Genomic DNA, 20,600 nt, shown 5'->3' on the forward strand with positions numbered 1-20,600 from the left:
ACGATCACTATTCTTCTTCATTGTTGTCGTGATCATCATCATTATATAGTTTACAATCATATACACTCAATAAGAGAATATAATATTTAAGAAATTGAATTATTTAAGAAAAAATTAAAAAATTATTCATTTATTGCGTTTAATCAAGATTTTATATTTTAATTTTACATCAAATAAATTATTATAAATAATAATTGACTAACTATAATTAATCAAAATACTATTTATTATTTTATATTATATGATGCAAACGTAGCATTTTAACATGCTATAGTGGAAGATAACATTACATGCTTATATGGCACTATGACATGGTCATAAAGCATTTTCACTCTTTAAAATCATATCAATGTCATATAAAATCATATGAGTATAAAATAATAAGTAACATTTTGACTAATAATAATCAATAAACTATGTATTATAAAAATATATTTGATTTAAAATAAAAATATAATGATTTAATTGAACTCAATAAAAAATTATTTAAAATTTTTTTAAAACATTACAAGAAAAAAAACTTAGAATTTAGATTGAAAAAGAGTAAACATGACACACATATACATTGAACATAATTTTACAAATAAATCACTTATTCTTTAACTAAAAATCATAACATCACCCTCAAATTTTTATCTTGTTGAAATTTTGTCACATGTTGATGCTTCAAGGTCAGACTATATTGATTTAAAAATTTAATTCACTCAATTATATAAGGATTGGGATTTAACTATCTAAAAAACCACCATTTGATAAAAAAATTTATGTTAAAATAATCCCAAATATTTTTTAAATTATCAATATAAAGAGATGGAGGGACCAGAAAGAGAAAGTTAAAAAAAGGTAAAAGAACAAATTGTTCGTTATCGAAGAATTTAGAAATTTATGTCCTTATCGTTCAATTACCAAAAGTTTCATCAACGACCCATCTTTATCTCCGTCGTCATTACTTTTACCTTTTACTTTTTACTGTTCAATTACGACCATAACCCCCAAACCAAATCAGTCATCATCGTCGTCACACGACCACATTTCCACCTTTTCCATCACCGTCGATTTAGATTGAAGAAAGTTCGACATCATATGTAATCAAAATCAACGGAGTAGACTCGTCGAAGACCAGCTCTTTATCACAAACCTTATCAAAAGCTCGTTTTAAAAAATAAAAAGAAAAAATCCGCAGAAAAGAAATAGGTTGACACGAACATTCCCAGGTCACATGCACCGAATTCCACGTCACTCCTTAATCCTGCTCTCACCCTGACACCGGCAATAGCAGGTGCGAATAGCACATATAGCAGCCGACACTCACGGGTCCCACCTGGTAACAAGCCGTTAAGCTCACGGCACAGCGCTGTCTAACGTGGATAATCGTCACCGTCAATCCTCTAATCAACGGTCGGTATTCAATATCAGAACATCCCTTGTGGATTTTATTAACGACTCACATTCATTTAAAAAGAATTGAAGAAATTAGGTCAGATTATAATCAGAGCCAACCGTTTCTGATGTGTCGGAAAGTGAAAGATGGATACTCTTCAGAGAGGGAGTAGAAACTTTTTGAACTTTATTTATTTTTAAGGAGATTTTGATTCGGTTTTAGTGGTGCTCGGTTCGGTTAGGGTTTTTGTTTAATTAAAGAAATGAAAGCTTCATCGTCACGCTTGTAAAGGCTTCGGTTGCAGTTCTGTTTTTTTCTTTGATTTGACATTGTTTATTTGATATTAAAAACTATTATAAAAAGGCTTCATGATTACTGGAGAGGCTTCTGGTTAAAGCGAAGCGGCTCTCTCTCTATAGATTGATGATTGATTGAAAGAGAGAGAATTATCTTTTTCACAAAATGGCGGAAGTTAGAGGAGTGAACACGTGGCAGGAGGAGCTGGCGAGTTTAGTGGAAGACACGGGGATGATATACACCGGGGATATGATCGGGGTCTCGTCGTTACCGCCGTTCAATGAGGCGAAATCGGCCGCGGCGGCGGAGGTCGTGGAGAGTGATCATGAAACGGAACCGCAGGAGAGTTTGAAGGAACAGGTGACGGGATTTATGAAATCGTGGTGCGAGATGCTTCTAGAACTTGGGAGAGGATGCATAGGCATTGTGCAGCAAACAGTAGTAACTGAAGATTCGTTTCTAGTTCAGAAGCTTGGTGGACCGGTGGCTAAGGTCTCCGGTCGGTTGAGATTCTTGAACGAGTTCTTGCCTGAGGATCGTGATCCAATTCATGCTTGGCCTGTTATCTTCTTCGTTTTCATCCTTGCACTTTCAGGTACGAAATCGTTTCCTAGTATTTATTACATTATCATTTGAGTTGGATTTATTGTGGTTGGTTAGTGAAAATCTGGAACGTTAGATTCACACAATTTCAGGATGGTATTGATGAAATTCAAATATTTGATTGTAAATTCGTATAATTTTGGAAGATATTTTTGTTTGTTGATACTATTATTTTGTTTAAAAATTTGCAGCTCTGAAGTTAAATAGTGGACATGATGAATTGGTACCGCCAGTGAAGAAAGTGCGTGCTCATCCTCCAAATGCGAGTCGAATCCAGCTTCCAGATGGCAGACACTTGGCTTATCGTGAAATCGGTGTTCCAGCTGATAAAGCTAGATTTTCTCTAATTGCTCCACATCCATTTCTTTCATCCCGACTTGCCGGTAAGATACAAACACTAAAAGTTGTATATGCATGGGGTTCTTATGCATATTCTTAATCAGAATTGGTGGACTTGTTAATGTTTTTTTTTGGACAGTTATACCGGGAGTCAAGACATCACTACTTGAAGAGTTTGGTGTTCGATTGGTGACATATGATCTTCCTGGCTTTGGGGAGAGTGATCCTCATCCTAGTAGGAATCTGAACTCATCAGCATTTGATATGCTTCATCTAGCTGATGCTGTTGGTGTCAATGATAAGTTCTGGGTGTTGGGCCTCTCAAGTGGAAGTATGCATGCTTGGGCTGCACTCAGATATGTTCCTCACAGAATTTCAGGTGTGAAGTGGTTGTAAATTTACTATTTTGATACTTGACATGATAAGCATAATGTTACTTAGAAGCCCTTGAAATTATTTGGTTTCATAACGGATTCTTGAACTTATCAAGATAATACCATATCCTAACAATTTGATAGTGGTGTAAATTTTCTTAGCAAAGGCAATTACAAACAATGCAAGACCTTATTGTGATGTATCTGGGCTAAATCTGCAGGTGCTGCAATGGTTGCTCCAATGATCAATCCATACGAACCTAGCCTGACTAAGGAAGAAATGAGAAGTATTTGGGGAGAGTGGTTACCAAGAAGGAAGTTAATGTATTATTTAGCTCGACGATTGCCAAAACTGCTGTCCTTCTTTTACCGCCGGAGTTTCCTATCTGGCAAGCATGGCCGAATTGAGAAGTGGATGTCTTTGTCCCTTGGAAGGAGGGTGAGTCTACTCTTATCTTCAATAATTTCTCAAATCTCATATGTGTCCATACCTTACCTTTCATTTTAGACGATTTTGAGCTAGGGTGGATAGGTGCTAGTTTAAAGGGCTTTTTATGTTTAAAAGAGCACACTTCCACTTTATTGGGGTTTCATAACATACTTTGATAATCTCTTTCGGTTACAAATACATTGAAGTGCTTGTGGTCATGGGACTAAGAAATAGAACAAGGATTAATGCATGAAATGATGCCCCCTGTTGGGTGAACTATTTTACCCTATGGAGTTTGTTCCAGGTCTGGAAGTGCAGAAATTTTTTGTTATGTTAATTCGTAGTGTTGAAAACCAGAAGGCTTTGCAGTACATAATCTTTTTGTGTGCAGGACACGGTTCTGACTGAAGGACAAACATTTGAAGTCTTCTGGCATAGAGATGTGGAGGAGTCAATTCGTCAGGGAAATGCAAAACCATTCATTGAGGAAGCTGTCCTACAGGTTTCAAACTGGGGTTTTAGTTTGGCAGATCTTCAGGTGCAGAGGAGGTGTTACAGAAGTGGAATTTTCCCTTGGCTCAGGTCCCTGTACAGTCAAGCAGAATGTGAATTGGCAGGATTTCTGGGACCAATACATATATGGCAGGTTTGCATACTTTTTCCTCTTGGTTTCCCTGCATAGCATATCTGAGAGTTCATTCCCATATAACTTGGAAGATCTTTGGCAATCTATCACCTCAATTTGGCGTGCTTTTTAATCTCTTAAAAATTAAGTGTGAGGAACATGATATTTTTCTCTATTGTTGTGGACTGAAGAGATTATAGTGCAATATGACATATATCAGGATCCATAGATCTTTTTCTGGTCAGCCTTTGATATGTGATATAATAATCATTTAAGAGTATCTCCAAGTGTTTTGAATTCAGTTGGTCACTATTTTTTGTTTAGATTGACTCTGCCAGTGACTTATGCATGCATTTCTAGTTTGAAGTGTCACTGATATTTAGACTCTTGAGCCAACAAAAGACAACTTAATATAAGTTCTCTTATTGGTTTAACATCTGTTTATTGATCAATTTCTGTACAGGGGATGGATGACAAAGCTGTTCCACCAGCAATGATGAATTATATAAGCCGGGTTCTACCCGGGGCCATCATGCATAAGCTCCCAAATGAAGGCCATTTTTCCTTTTTCTATTTCTGTGATGAATGCCATCGGCAGATACTCTCTACTCTCTTGGGAAGTCCTCAAGGACCTCTTGACCCAGTAACAGACAAAGGTGAAATTCTCTCTGAAGGAGATATGGAAGAGCAATCATCAGCTACTGATTCTACCAAAAATGATACATCACCATAGATTTACAATTTTTCCCCTGAATTTTCCAAATTTTTGTGTAAATACCACAGATTGCTCCTCATAGCTCGTAGGAGCACTTTAGATGTCTCAAAATTTTCTGTTACAAGTACTTGAGAGGTCAGGCTAGAAGTCAACGTACTTTAGAGGTGAGATGTTAAAAGGCAAGGAGGCATGATCTTAGTAATTTACCTTACACACTAGAATCAATAAGTATAAACAATTCTTTTGGCATTTCCCCATTGTCTTTGCTTGAGGAGTAGGTAATCAATATTCAATATTCAATATCGAATTCATGACTTAAATCAGGGTACCTCGGATCTTTTTTAAGAGGTATTTTAAAAAATAATCTTTAAAGATAAGATATTTTTTAAAATAATTTTTTTTATAATTTTAATTATTTTTAATTAAATTAGATAAAATTATTCTTAATAAAGTTACACGTTATAATGTAACACATAATGTATAAAAATTTGTAACAAGTTATGGTTAGCATGTTACACGTCATGTACAAAAATCTGTGACACATTATATACAAAAACTTGTGACAAATTATAGTTAGCGTGTGACATGTCATGTACAAAAACATGTGATACGTTATGTATAAAAATCTGTGACAAGTCATGGTTAGCGTGTTACACATCGTGTACAAAAATTTATGACACGTCATGTACAAAAATCTGTGACAAGTCATGGTTAGCGTGTGACACATCATGTACAAAAACCTGTGACAAGCTATAGTTAGCGTGTTACATGTCATGTACAAAAACTTGTGACAAGCCATGGTTAGCGTGTGACACGTCATGTACAAAAACCTGTGATAAGTCATGGTTAGCGTGTTACACGTCATGTACAAAAACCTGTGAAACTTCAAATCCTCTCAACTTTTTTTTTGATAATTTAGCACAGATTAAAGTGTTTCTAATATGTTTTCATAAATCAAAATACAAATATTTTCTTATCTAAAACACTTACTTTGACTAAAAAAAAAAAAAAATTCTTTAAAAACCTAGATTTATAAATTTTAAAATTTTAAGTTTATTAATATTTAGGTTTCGAATTGTTTCAATTAAAAACTATTTCATATTATTTCTACTGTTTTAGTTTTATCTAAAATACCTAAAAATCAAAATTTTCAAACAGTCATCCACCCAAGCACGTCAAAACTATTATTTGGTGTCTTGAAAGCGTAAGAAAGAGAAATCGGAAGCATGGTAGACGAATACCGAACAGAGAAATCGATAAAATTTGAGAGATTGGAATGGTGAGGGAGAAATCTGAAGCACAAATGGAGAAAAATAGGAAAAAATTATGATGAATGGTTTAATTTATTTGAAATAGTTTAAAGGATATTTTCATCAAGTCAAAATTAAATATGACTAAAAACAGTTAAATTTATTTTAATAGTTACTTTTAAAATATTTTTATTAAAAAAAATCATTTCTCATAATTTTTTCTTTTTTTTATCACTAGCACTCTTTTATCTCTAGTAGTAGTAAGGTAGGACCAAAAGACAGTATTGTGGGATATAGCAAGTAGCTGACAAAGGTTTTCTTCTTATACCGACATGTTCAGAATAATTCCTGGAGGGACAAGCTTCCTGTGCACACCTGTGCTTCCAGTTCCAAAGGCATGTTCACCTCATCTTCTGGGCGTGAGTGAATGCGCATCGTAGCGTCAAGCTGCATGTGCTCTCAACATTAGATCTATCAATTCCTCGAAAGGGGGCCATACCAGTTGAAATTGATGAAAATCTAACGAAAGACCAGCCTTGGCAGTTAAAAAAGAACCCAGAAGACAAGAGTGATTGATTCCGTGCTCAAAATGTTTGTATATATTTTTCAGTCAATCCTATATTTACTGAGAGCTTTCTCCTCTGAGTAGTTTTAACGGAATGCTTAGAATTATCTTTTTCTTCTTGGATGTAAGACTCAAAATTTGGAGCTTGAAACTAAGTGTTACCACTACAATCAACAAATCATATTGTCCACTCCATTATACATATAGAAAGAACTGGCGTTTGGAACAGAGTAAAACCATTACAACCATCGTATCTTGTTATTCTTCCAAGCATCCATGTCAAACTAGAATAAGTATGAACTCCAATTTCAACAAATTCATACAAAAATCAATAGTTTTCCCAAATAGTCTAACAACTATTGGGTCCCAAAGAATGATTTGAACAGACACCCTTCTCTCTTATTTCGCTCTAGTGTATTGGGATGATAAATTTTTTGCACAAAGTGGACAATCTGGACATGTGATGACAATGTCTCCTTCAAAAAGCAGAGCTACCACCCTTGGCTTTCCCAAGCATCATATCTTTCGCTTCATTGATCTTTGATGCAAGGTAATGGCTTCCACCAGCATCTGGATGGTTCGCTACCATCACCCTCCTATGTGCTTCCCTAATCTTTTCTGCTGGAGTACTTTCTCTGTTTGGAAACAATATATTTATATAAAATTTTAGGCAGGAGCTTATGGAAGAACATGGTGCAAATGAAATTGTTTCCAAGAAGAGTGCAATGACCAGAGAAGGACTAAAGTAAATACATTTAAAGAACAAGAGTACAATGACCCATGGCTAGACACTATTCAGAAGCAAAATCTGCAGTTTGAGACATAGGGCCCAGGGGAAAAGACAAGCCAAATCATTAACTGCCTTTGCTCATCAAATAATTCAAAGTCTCAAACAACAAGCTTGAACCTGAAATTAGAGATTAATTTCTAAACAATCCCCTATCCCCAATCTTAAAGTAACCTCAGCTCAACTGCAAAGACCATGAGTGATTAAGCATCATCCCTTGAAACTACCTCAATCAAATAGTACTGAAATTCTCCATCCTCAACTTTAATTCCGGACATAGAATTCATTCCATTGAGCGAATCACCACAATATTATACAAACCCAATTCATTAAAAACCATTTCAAACTTCATTGAAACGATTTCATGACATAAAGCAGATATTTGGACAATGAAAAAGAAGGGTTATCTTTTAGCGAAAGATGTAAAATTTACCTTACACCAAGAATCAGAGCGGCTTCTCTCTTAGTCATAATAGGCTGAAACCCACCTTCATAAAATCTTCTTATTCTAGCCGTCGGTGGCCTTGCCTTAAACGCCTGCCAAGCTTGAACACTGTATCTACCCGCATAAGCAGCCGCTGCCACCGCGAGTCCGGCTATCAACGGAGCAACCTAAAATCAAAATCCCAATTTAATAACCAAAATGAAAATACCATTTGAATATGTAAATATCAATAGTTTTCAACATGGTGGAAAAAGTTTGATAAAGAAAAGAATCATTTAAGGGACTCACCATCTCTGATGCGTCTGAGAGGTCTCTGGATTTTTGCATTCTGTTTCTAAATCTTTGAGGTTTAGGGTTTTGCTGCGGTGGGGTTTTAGGTAATTTTCTTTTTCCCGATTAATATGGAAAAGACCCGATTTTAATACAACTTGCCCGACCGACTTTCTCGCCCGCCCCGCCTTCTAAGTGTTTCTCAAGAAAATATTTCTTATTTAGGATTTTTATTTTTGTTATATTCGGCGACAATATATAAACTTTTTTCAACAATGTCCTGGAAACCTCAAGAAAATGAAGTCTACAGCGAAATGCCGAATATTTTTATTTCTCTTAATATTTTTAAAAATTAAAATTAAACAAAAAAAGAATAATACTTAACAAATTTTAAATTATTCAAAAAAATTGAATAAATTTTTAATCTTTTATTATTTTCAATGATATTTTTATATTTTATTTTAAGTTAAAGAATCTTTTATAATTATGAATTGATTATTTATTATTAACAAAAAATAATTTTATGTCATGTAATGCTAATATGCGAAATGATGATAGGTGACAATAAATGATAATATGATATAGTGACATAATAGGATCATATGATCATGTGACATAATATGATATGGTGATTATTTATTAGTGTAATATTAACATCATGTGATCATAAAATGACAAGTAATTTTAATTGACAGTAATTAGTCATAAAAGTCATTGAGTCTAAATAAAAGTACAAAAATTAATTAAAATAGAAAAATAAAATCTTATTTAAAATTTTTAAATAATTTATGAATTTTTGAAATATTATAAAAAAAACCTACCATTTTCTATGCCATTTAGGAACTAATTTCTTTGATTTTTTTTTAGAAAATTTTTATATGTAAATGATGTTCATAAATCAAAGAAATTTTCCATTTTTCTTTCCTTTCAATTGGCTTTCTTTCACTGCTACTAATTAAATTTCAATGCCACAAAATCTGGGATATAGCTTTAAAATTGACCCAAATCTCTGCGATGATCAAAGTTTTGACAGTTGTCCAATTAAATTTGATCCAATGAATGAACACCCATCATCACCAGATAAATCTCATAAAAAATGAAAAGAAAATGAAGTTAAAAAGGGCAATCAGTGTAATCCCAAGGGCCAAATAAACAAGAACAAAGAAGTACGTATAATTTATTTATACAAATCGATACAAGCAACACGAGAAATTTTAATGAACTGAATTTGGGCATAATTTGCTCTCAATCACAAATATCATTCCGCCACCTGAACGATGATAAGGGGGAGAAAAAGGCATAAACATAAAATAAATAAATAAGCAAAGGATGTATGAGAAGAATAATTCAGATAACAGAGCTGATCCGAGTAACCAATTCTACCCCAATGACTACACTCTCCGGACAATGAATTGAAAAGCTTAACTGTAGAAGATTCAGAAATCAAATGAATGTAGTTTCTCTGTCCTTTTCATTTCTTTTTTGTTGTTTGGTTGTTGCTCATTTGGAGTTGTCCACAGCAATATGATGCTTTGCTCCATCTCTTTTTGATTAGGAATAGCTAACTGCCCCCTCCATTCACCACAGCAACTTCTGTCTTGGTAATGCTGCTGTCCACTTTTGGAGGGCCGGAGTGCCGCCTAGGCCTGGCTGGTGAAGGCGGATAAGACAGCCGTTTCTTGGCAGATGCGATTGGTTCCTTTTCTGGTGTGCCATTTGCTTCTAGTCCCAAGGGGCTTTGCAACCTGGTCTTAGCTCTTGCGGACTCAGTTGGTACCATGTAACTTGGAAGTGATGGGGAGCTCGCCAGGCTCTCATCATCACGCACTGAGGAGCCTGCAATGCTGTGTCTCCGGTTTCGCTCTGACTGCACACTGATCATGCTTCTTGTGTCATCATCTGGACCAACCACACTGCTCCTAGGGCTTGCTGACTTCAGCTTTCGGGCAGGAATGGACGCTTGCTTAGGAGTTGAAGGAGATTGGAGGCTTGAAGTTTGGCTTGGCTTTTGGCTGGCCTTCGGGGATTGCTTATCCAAATTGAGTTGGTAGCGAGCATAAGATTTGCTGATTTCTCCGCCAAAGTTGCTGCGTGCACTCTTTACAGATGACTGGTCATTGCTCTGTTCTTTTTCTGTCATGCCACGACCTTCCCATGGCCGGGCTGCCATCCATCGTTCCAGCCAGCTCCAACCCCATGAGGGATTGTTTGGATCCATGAATAATGGACTCATAGATCTTGAAGAATTCTTCCAGGTTTGCTGCAAAAGGGATTATGTGCAGGTGTCAGACACAGAACTGAGTTTGCTTCAGGTATTTGAATGCCAAAGAACTTCTTGCCTGATCGTACTCCTACCTTTAATAAGACTCATGTTTATTAAGCATTTGGATGAGCTAGGTAAAAAGATGGAATACGGTTAAACATTTGTCAAGTGATCCAGCATATATAGCTTAGAAGGACGAAACTCTTTCTCAGACTTGAAAACATTTCCCTTCGATGAGATCAAATAGTGAATGATGGAAATCATTGTTTTTCAATCTAATCATTATCAACTGGTTAGTATTTTGGATTTACTCTCAGCTAATATCTACATAAGTTGACCTGACAGGTGAGGAACTAATTTATGCTAAACTATTTGGCAGTATGATAATTTAAAGTAATGCTAAACTCAATCTAATCGTTATCTACTGCTACTTCCTGCCTCGTCAAAGCTATGGAGGATAACTTTTTTTTAAGTAATTTAGTTATGCTTCATTCATTCATGTCACTTGACCATGTTATTAAATCTCTCACTTGTACATATAAACACACAGAGGGAAGATTAAATATCTGATGCTCTTCATGAATTCCAACAGCATATATAAAATTTGAGAATCGGGTTACCTGATGAGTAAATGAATACGCCATGGCCCTTTCTCTTCTCATAGCTGCCTCATGCTTGCTCAGTAAGCTTGCCTCAAGTTGTTCCTTAGACTGCAGGCTGTCATCCCACTCTTCCCCCATCTGTTTAAACATTCAGAACCTATAGTCAGCAGGAGGGATCCATTATGGAAAACCAACATGATAGAATGGTTTTCCACTGATGGAGGGCACTTTTCTAATCGAGATGAAGATATATACGTAGTCATTTAGGGAACTGAGCTTGACTGCAGTGACAGAAATTACTCTAAAATCCCCTTGTATGCTGTATATAATACATAAATCAATTATCCTATTTGTTTGTAATATAAAGATGATTCTAGTTATAGGTAGGAAAAACCAGAGCTTGTAGAAAGAATTGAACCCACTCCGCAGCAGTCCAACTCGGAGAGAAAGGGAATTTACCTGCAAGTTCACAAGATCTTTTGCATGTTTCTGCAAGAGTTGCCTCTGAAGAGCCTGATTTTCTTCTGTCATCCTGATTCTCCTAGTACGAATCTGACACTGCACACGCGAAAGAGTTTGCATGCAGCGAAGGGTACTGGCTGCTTGCCGTTTGACCACAGGACCTTCCATCAATGATTTCAGCCTGACCAGTCCTCTTAAAGCACGCAATGCCCTTTTTGCCTGAAAAGAAGAAATCATGAGCAGCAAATTCACTACATAAATTTCAGTTGTGGCTGAGAATCTGAGAATGTTTGCTGCGGGATGAGTGGGATTAAGTAAAAATTAGCTGGAATTGATTGATAATGTTAATTATATCCGATAGAATTTCTAATAATAAATGATCAAGCAAACAGCCTCAGAAGGAAAAAGTAACTATTAAAATTGCAGCACATACCAGGTAACCTCGGAAAGCTGTTTGTATTTTGATTGCCGCGGCTTCCTCCTCAGATTTTCCAGCAAACCTGGCACCTGTATTAAGTTGTCGCCGAACAACCTCGACAGCAGCCTGTGCTGGAACAGCAGGAGCAACAGCATCATCAGCAGCAGTGGCAACTGCCACAGGGTAAGTCTGCCTGCTCTGTTCAGCCTCAGCTTCAGTTAATTTCACCTCCTCCGGCTGAGGAGGAGGGGACAACTTGACAGCTTCTAAAGTGGCTGCATCAGAACCACTGGGTCCCAAATGCACCTGCTTCTCCGAAAACTGTGCTTTTGATTTCTGAAATACGTAGCAAACAAGAATATTAGAAACTCATTGATAACAATAAACTACAAGCAATTTTTAGCTGAATGGGACCTCTCCAAACCTGGTTTCTCTTTGCCTTGGACTCTGGGCTGAAGGCTTTCTTTAGAGAAGATAACCATTTTCCTTTCCTCCCCATCTTCTTATCATTCCTCAGTATAATCCTTTAAGAGCCAAAACAAAAAAAAAAAAAAATAGCCCTTTTTAAAATGCATTTGGAATAGACTAGAAATGAGATATGATTTCGCAGTGTAAAATATAAGGATTTTAAAAATGACAATCTCAAACAAATATTCAAGGAAGCAGATAGCTAATAAATGGTAATAACAGAAATACCAAAAGACAGACAGGGAAAACCATGAGGGCATTAAATATTAATAGTGCAAATTAGGAAGAAAAATGGGAGTTTTAAGCAAAAAATCCCATGATCTATCATGTATATCTGTTACCACAATCTAAACAAGTTTTTACCTTCTTCATTTTCAATTCAAAGATGACTAAGCAAGTTAAAGTAAATGGCTTTTTACCCCAGGGAAGGGAACTGTACAATAACAACTTTAGCTATAAAAATTTCAAATTTTCTTCCTTTCCTAGATTTTCTCCTCAACCAGGCAAAACCCAAAAGTCTTCAAATGTATTTAAACTACCCAGATTTTGAAGGACAATTAGCAATACCAAGCTACAAAAATTTCAAACAAAAAGAAGCTGAAGAATGCATCTTTAAATGGGGGTCCATGGAACAAAAAGTAGCAAAAGTACCTGAGATTGTAATGCCCAGATCTCAAAGAGCTTCAAGGGTCCTCTTCCTTTCTTTTCTGTTCTCAAGACAAACAAAAAAGATCAGAAAACTTTGAAAGGGTCACACCTCCTTTAGGCTGCCTCCTTGTGATATAGAGGGGAAGAACAGATCTTGACAAGAAGATTTTAGAGAGAATATGAAGGAAGAAAAACAGCTGTTTTTTTGCTAAGTGTGACCCCACTTCTTGGGTTGGGCAAACTTGGGTCCCACTTAATTTAACAGATCGCCTCCTCCTTGTCTGATCGGTTGAAAAAACCTATCCCACCAATGTTTTTCTTTCCCAAATGTTGGTAACTAATACAGTTAAAAAAGCACCCTCTTGTTCTGTCATCTTCAAATTTCAATGGCACTTCAGTTCAGTAGCAGAGCAGTTAAAACTGAAACTCAACTGTAAAACTTCCAACATGTCTGATGGTAACTAAAACCTTCTTTTTTTTTTTTTGGGGTTACTTTACTTAGTACTACTTCCCAAAACAAAAATGTAGCATGGGTATGAACAAACAAGTTATACCAAGGCTAACCGCAACTTCTTTTTTGAGGGTATATTACTGCAAAATGTCATTAAGAATATATCAAAGATGTGTCTTCCTTGTCTTACACTTAACCGATTTATTCCATGCTCCCTTTTATTTCGATACTCTTTGCCATGTAGGGTCCATTTAATTTCTTTATAAAATACTAAACATAAGTGCAAGTTTTTAAAGAAATTTTATCCTAAATGCAGAGATTAAATAACCGCATGCAAAATTTTTTTTACTTTGTATGTTAAAGTAGTGATGTAATTTGCAACATGTTAAATGAAAAGAAGAGTAGCATAATGGAGACGGCAGAGCAAAGGCTGTGTGGCATGTTGTCGGTAGACACCGCCACAAGTTTTAACTTTTTCTAGGCAAATAAAAGAAAGGTTTTGACACTCCTTACGAGCAGAAACATGATTGATGAACTACTGCTACAATTTACGTGCCACATTATGATATTAAAATTATTTCAACACCTTTAATTAATTTTGTTTAAAGCTATATACTATTCTATAATTCTTGGACTCATGTGCTACAGTACTAAATAACATCTGACCAGTTTTTCATGCGAGTGGATAATGAATAATATATATAGATATATCTTTTGGCTCACATGTATGGTTTGATAGTACAATTTGATGGACTAATTGTCATATTTTAATTTCCATAAGTAATTTTGGCAAAAGAGGAAGTGGGAAAATGGTGAATAGATTAGATTTATCTCGTGTATTATTATGTTAAATATTATTTGATGAAGTTTTTAAACTATTACAACAAATAATGAATAGAGTAATCGTTTATAATTTATCTTGTGAATAACTATCTTAAATATTATCGATAATATTTTTAAATTTGATAGAAAAATTAAATAAAAAACAATGTTGTAATCGCATATGGTAACATAATCACAACATAATACAACATCGATAATAGTCCTTTATCTCGATCCAAGGGGTAGGTTATTAACTTAAGCATTGTCTAATACAAGCAAATTATAAAACTAATCGATAAATAATTTGTTCTTCCTTTTCACTTCTAAGGCATAATCCAACTCTAAAAGGCATTGATTATGTCCTAATTTATGGGCTCAAACCGTTTATAATTGAGTATTTCGGTTAAGATAAGAAGTAGTATTAAATTGTAGGACCAAGTTTGTTACTAACAACCCTACAACTTGTCACGTCAAGGAGCCTACTAATATAAGACGTGGATGCACATTGCAACATTTCTTCCTTTGATGTTGATTTTTTAGTAATTAGGAATTTAGTCCAAAAAATAAATAAAAAAGCTAAGTTCTTTGACAAGGTGAATAATGGAACCGACAACAAAGTTGCAAGCAGGTGATGGTATTAATAGTTTTTTTTTTTTTGGGTTTATTAGAAATTTTGATAAATTAAAATAAATAATATTATATTCTAAAAAATTATTCGGTTAAAATTAATGTAAAAAAAATAATACTAGTTCACTTGAGTATTAGTAAAATGATAAGAAGTCGTACCCTTTGACTTAATAATTAATATATCTTTTCTTATTTAAAAAGTTGAATTTGAATCTTTATTTTTTTTAATAAAAAATAAATAATTTGTAAATTAACTCTTAATTTAATTCAATTTCTTAAAATGAAAAGGGAAAAATCTATCTATAAGTCGAAATTAGATATCACATGCACTCGTATTAAGCTTAGTACCCTCCTATAGATTTTTTTTTTGTAGAAGTAATACCCTCATATAGAGTTGATCCAGTAACTTATTCATTTTTTTCTCAAAAATATTTATGCATCATCACATATATGGACGTTCATGCTTTACAAAGGATATTATAAATTTATAACCTATGTTTTTTTTTTCTTTTTTAACATTGGAAAATAAAAAACCTCTTTTTTTTCATGCACGGAATAGGTAAAATTTTGTATAATTCATATTTTTTAGTACCAGAAGAAGTTCATTATTCTTAGAATTATATAACACTAGATAAAACTTTTTTATCTTATAGCCATGCTTGATGATTTTATTTGTTGAGATGCTTTGATAGGAATCATATGCATGCTAGCTTCTTCTAATTTTATACATGCAAATGATGTTTTCCCATATATATGTTAATGGGAAGAGAGTGATTTATATAGCCATGGGTTCCAATTTGCTAGAAATTGACTGATAAGTTTGTTTCCCAAAGCAGTCTGTATCTCCAAGTTGTCCAATTCATTCAAACGTATATGTTAAAGAAAGAGGGTGGTAAATAAGTGACTGGTGATGGTCCAGAAATCAGCCCAGACAGAGATAGGCCGCCTGTTGAAAGATGTGGGAAACTGCATCAGGCTGCAGCTAATGAAAGACTGTTGACATTTCTTTGCCCCCTATGGCCCATAATTGATCATCCCATGGCGGTCCAGGCAGGTTTTTTTATTCAACCAAAAACTTTTGCAAAGATAAATGCATGCAGGCATTGGAAGAAAGGACAAACAAAAAAAGAACAGAAATTGTGAACAGTTTTGAGAACTATTTCTCCTAACCAAGAGAGATGAAGCAATATGATATTAATTTCTCCAAAATGTTCTTTGATTACTTTCTAATCAAATGGTTTGGTATAACCACTTGCCAAGGTTGGTGGGTTTTTCTTTACTTTAAATCAATAGAATTTTCATTTCAAGATCTTCCATCCTATAATCATCAGGTGGGACTGGGAGTTTTCAACTTTTGGTAGTATTTGTTCCTTGGCAAGGATTATTTGCTGTTTTTTATAGAAGTGAGGCAAACATTTGGGGGATGGTTTTTTGGATTTGATGTTGCAACTGGCAAGAAAAAGATGGTGTGCCCTATCATGTTGAGACTGTAAAGAGGAACAAAAAAATTTGTAAAATGTGTAACAATTAAAAAAATTACATGATAAATGGGAAAAAAAATTGAGACTATGCTCTTCATTATCATATATTTTTGTCCACCAAATGAAATCTCTCTGCATCATATGTTTTCCTCCTTTATCTTTGAGTAACAGTAACATCCAGCAATGAGGCTGTTTTGACAAGGTCTATTGGCACTACTCCAATGGGAAAACGAAGACGCCAAAGCATGATTTTGGAGCACTCTTCTGGTGGGATACCCTTTAACTTGGTCTCATCTTCTAGAACAACTTGTTTCACAAATTTGAGTGAATTCTGGAAAGCAAACACGAGATAAAACAAAAGCCTTCTCAATAAAAGTTCTGGCAGATGCAGACACGAAGTGTTAAGTCATCCGTGCTGTTGGTATTGCTTGCAAAGCTAATTATAAACTAATATTTTTTAAATCATACGTGCAGCACTTGAAGATGTCAGAACCCACAAGAGAAAGGCTGATCTTTGCCCTTTCTAGCTCAACTTTTGAATAATATAAAAACTTCAAAGTGCCCATTATTTTGTTATGCTTTCACTTCAGTTTTTAGAGTGGGGGGGACTGATCAAAGCAACAGCAACATGTTATAAATTAACCCTTTACCTAATATGTATCAAGGCATGCAGTATGCTGCTGTTTTTTTTTATAAAGAAATGGAAGTTGGTCGAACCCCTACTGAACCATTTATTTTCCTGGTGAAAATTCTCGGAACCTAATTTAAATGGGACCCAGCTTCATTCATGGAATCATGATTATTAGCTTCATATGCAAACCATATCCTTTTTTTTATTGTAAGATGGTATAAATTTTGGTTAGTTGCATCAATCAGTATGTTTAAAGACCATTTATTACCAAACTGATGGACAGTGGGTGAAAAATCCTAAATATTTGAGTTTAGGCCTAGTCTCATGTCAACGAGTTTTTACTGGGCTAAATCCATTATGCATTCTTTCATTGTACATGTGATTCTTGATAGTACAGACTTCTAAAATGGGAGCTTCATTGTTGTGATGAAATGCAGCATGAACAGAAAAAGAAAACCATTTTTAACTATCTAATGCTTGGCTTAGAGAATATTTGCTTACCTGTGAAGTGCCTTGAACAGATGTGGGGCGACCCCATCTCTCAGGGTCCCAAAGGATTGAACTGTTAAATGCAAAACTTGATATATGAATAGGAGGTTTGGACTCTGCATCTGTTTCTGCATCTGTTTGGTTGTTCATCTTCCTTAGATGCCATCCTATCACTTGAGAGGAATCGCATACTGGTCCTTCTATTACAACTTTCCTCTTGTTTGCTGACAGCAAGGCCATTGGCCAAGTTCCAAACACCCTGTACATTGGCCAAAATGTATATAGGTTAAATACATAGTTACTCACTCTTTTCTACAGCTTACCAAAGGGTTTGGTTGACACTATCTTTTCCCAGTATCTTTATACTGACATATACTCTTCTTTCATTTGTTAAATTAATCTTCATTGCCCTAAAAGAATGAAGCTTTGAAACTTCCACCCACCAGCCAGCGCATTATATTCTCATGTCCTAGTTTCTCTTTTAAATTTTTTATTTTATATACCCTACAAGGGCATAATTATGCAGGTAGTTTGAAACTTATATCATAAGAAATATAATAGGAGAAAGAATATGATGAGGGTACATACTCAATTTGTCTAAGCTCTTTGAAGAAATCAAGATCATAAACATTGGAAAGTCCGGCGAAATGAACAATTCCGCTCAGCTTGTGGTGCTCAATGTGCTTCAGTGCCACATTTCGCTGGTGATTCAGCTCTGCTTCAGGGTCTGTAAAGTTCTCCTTGAACACTAAATGCCTATACATAATACCTGTTTTCCTAAGTATTTCGGATACCTCATTCGAATTAGATTTCCCTTCCACGACAATCCACAACAATGGTTGAGGAACCAGCTTTATAGTGTTCGCTAGCCTCCTCAAAAACACCCCTTGAAACTGATCTTTCGTGCTTGTTGGTGTAACAACAATTATGAGTCTTCTAGCTGGCAGCTTGATGACTTCATGAGTATCCACTTGTTTTGGACTTTCTAGTTCCTTGGACTTTGCTGGAACTGGCACCGGAGTTTCTGCTCTCAAACTTCTGCTAACATTACTGCTATGTACTGCTGTTGCTGATTGGTTCAACGTTTGGACAGGCTGCGGCGAAATCTGTGATTTATTCTCTGTAGCAACACGGCTAGAAAAAATTGAATCCTTCCCTGTTGGAGCAAAGCCTGTGAAAAACCCCATGACAAAACATAAAGAGAAGTGCACAATAGCTTTCTTCCATAACTGTACTTTCTTCTTTGATCTCTCCACAGACCCCATCTTCTAACTTGCCAAAAAATCAGTGGAAATGGAATTTTAAGGTGGAAAATTTGGTCACCTCCACTGAATCAGTTGAAAGTATTGTTGTTATCATAGAGTAGAGGGGGATTTAGAAGACTATGATTAATCAGGTATCTTTTTATATTTGAATGTTGTGGAGGTTATAGCTAGGAGTGGTATTTTCTTTTTTTTTTCTTGTTTTTTTTTTTTTAATGTAAGGTAGGAGCTGATGGTTTGTGATTGGCACTGGCAAACTCAATGTATATTGTGTTCGTTTGGGGTTTGTTCAATTGATGAGGCATTGCTTCACTTAGTTGTCCCTTGAAGTAAAAGAAACACGGAAAAAGAAACATGTACGAGGGCTTGAGTTGCTATCTGCACCAAATAGTTGTTGAGATGGAACCCATCAACTAAAGATTTTGAAAAAACAATTTATACCCTCTTCTCCCTGCTGTCAGGATTCGTTTTTCTAATACCTGGAGTTGACCAAACGCGCCTTGTTTTCACATTTTCGTACTGAGAAGACCTCTAAGTCCCCATAAACAGGTTGATGCAGAACGTCTGCAGCATCCACTATTGCGGCATGGTTACTCAAAAACTCCACTTTCTAGGATCATTGTGATCATGTTATTGAAATACGTATACGTAAGAATGGCAAGAACTTGAGAGAATTCCAGATCCTTTGATATATATTCCAAGTAAAAATACATCAGAATTTAGCAATACAGAATTGCGCCCCACTGGAGATTGTGCCATGTCACAATCCTGATTGAGGCGAGGTTGAGATTGCGGTCATGAATTGCATGTAAGTTTGAAAATTTCAGATTCGAATTGGACCAATATGTCCTCAACTGAAATAGGAAAAAGAAAAGAAAATGGAGGAAGAGAATTAGCCTGTCAGGCTACGGATGCCTTTTCTTAATGGTAATTATTAATTGTTGCCAATAAGATTTTAAGAGTCGTCCATCCATCAGAGTCACTTTGATTGATTAGTGATTTTTTTCTTTTCTAGTCAGAAAAAGTGCATCTTATTATTTCTTGTTCTCCAATTATAATTTTTGCCACAGTTTTCTAACTTTAGAAGGAACTTGAGATATTGACAAAATGATGGTGATGAATTCATGATGTTAATCATCAATTTATAGTAGTCTACAGGACTATGAGCCCGTAGTCTCAGCAGCTCTTTTCTGCTGTATGATTTAAAGACTATTCATACTTCAAAGAGTTTGCCTTTTGCCCCAGACTTTGCCACTTCGAGTTGTTTATGGTTTTTCACTCCAACAAGCATTTTAGCAGTAAGAATCATCCGTATTGAGTATTGAGGCATCAATCCATGGAGCAGCGCCAAGGGAATGATTCATCTTCACCCCACAAGATTAAGATAGGTTTACTCTCACACTTGTTTCCACCTTTTTTACGCATGATTTGCGTAACTCTTGATAAATACAAGATTCGGTGGGGGAAAACGGGTTTCTAAAGCAAGGGAAGAGCCCAAACAGAATTTAGCATCACAGCACAAGTGTCTGTGACCTTGGCATTAATTCGATGTAAACGACAATTCGAAATGGCAATGTCTTGTTTGGGGGAGGATAATTCCTGATCAAAATTGAGGACAAAGGGCAATTGGTAGTTGGTCAAAGACGGTTCGAAACCTTTACACAGCTTGTTCTACAAGAACAAGCGTCGGTTTAACAAATACCCAAGTTTCAAATAGCCACAATAAATATCAATGTCTAGATTGCCATTCAGCACAATGGGAGACCCCTGGGCTACCTGTTCGAGGATGCCGGCACCAATGATCTTACAAGCCGCATTCCGATTGCTGGGATCCCTTGTAACTTTTGAAATTTGCTCGCAATCAAACTAGAGGAAACTCTGAGCTGTAGGAATCA

At 35.5% G+C, this 20,600-nt stretch overlaps 4 protein-coding genes across 4 annotated transcripts; 1 reads left to right on the forward strand and 3 right to left on the reverse strand.

Moving 5' to 3' along the window:
- Nucleotides 1,490-5,015, forward strand: LOC18597904. The gene is made up of 6 exons (XM_018122252.1): nt 1,490-2,273; nt 2,473-2,664; nt 2,760-2,999; nt 3,216-3,433; nt 3,816-4,070; nt 4,513-5,015. The coding sequence occupies exons 1-6, from the start codon at nt 1,844-1,846 to the stop codon at nt 4,780-4,782; spliced, it is 1,605 nt and encodes a 534-aa protein (XP_017977741.1). The 5' UTR covers nt 1,490-1,843; the 3' UTR covers nt 4,783-5,015.
- On the reverse strand, nt 6,725-8,280 carry LOC18597905 (mitochondrial import inner membrane translocase subunit TIM14-1). The gene is made up of 3 exons (XM_007027200.2): nt 8,100-8,280; nt 7,800-7,978; nt 6,725-7,214 (listed from the first exon to the last, which is right to left on the reverse strand). Exons 1-3 carry the CDS (start codon nt 8,136-8,138, stop codon nt 7,058-7,060), a joined length of 375 nt encoding a protein of 124 aa, XP_007027262.2. The 5' UTR covers nt 8,139-8,280; the 3' UTR covers nt 6,725-7,057.
- On the reverse strand, nt 9,214-13,110 carry LOC18597906 (protein IQ-DOMAIN 1). The gene is made up of 6 exons (XM_007027201.2): nt 12,946-13,110; nt 12,251-12,350; nt 11,842-12,162; nt 11,406-11,627; nt 10,965-11,084; nt 9,214-10,341 (listed from the first exon to the last, which is right to left on the reverse strand). Exons 2-6 carry the CDS (start codon nt 12,323-12,325, stop codon nt 9,643-9,645), a joined length of 1,437 nt encoding a protein of 478 aa, XP_007027263.2. The 5' UTR covers nt 12,326-12,350; nt 12,946-13,110; the 3' UTR covers nt 9,214-9,642.
- Nucleotides 16,297-18,932, reverse strand: LOC18597907 (probable beta-1,4-xylosyltransferase IRX9). The gene is made up of 3 exons (XM_007027202.2): nt 18,032-18,932; nt 17,456-17,702; nt 16,297-16,654 (listed from the first exon to the last, which is right to left on the reverse strand). Exons 1-3 carry the CDS (start codon nt 18,706-18,708, stop codon nt 16,478-16,480), a joined length of 1,101 nt encoding a protein of 366 aa, XP_007027264.2. The 5' UTR covers nt 18,709-18,932; the 3' UTR covers nt 16,297-16,477.

Source organism: Theobroma cacao, chromosome 5 (genome assembly GCF_000208745.1).
Source record: "Theobroma cacao cultivar B97-61/B2 chromosome 5, Criollo_cocoa_genome_V2, whole genome shotgun sequence".
Classification (NCBI taxonomy): Eukaryota; Viridiplantae; Streptophyta; class Magnoliopsida; order Malvales; family Malvaceae; genus Theobroma; species Theobroma cacao.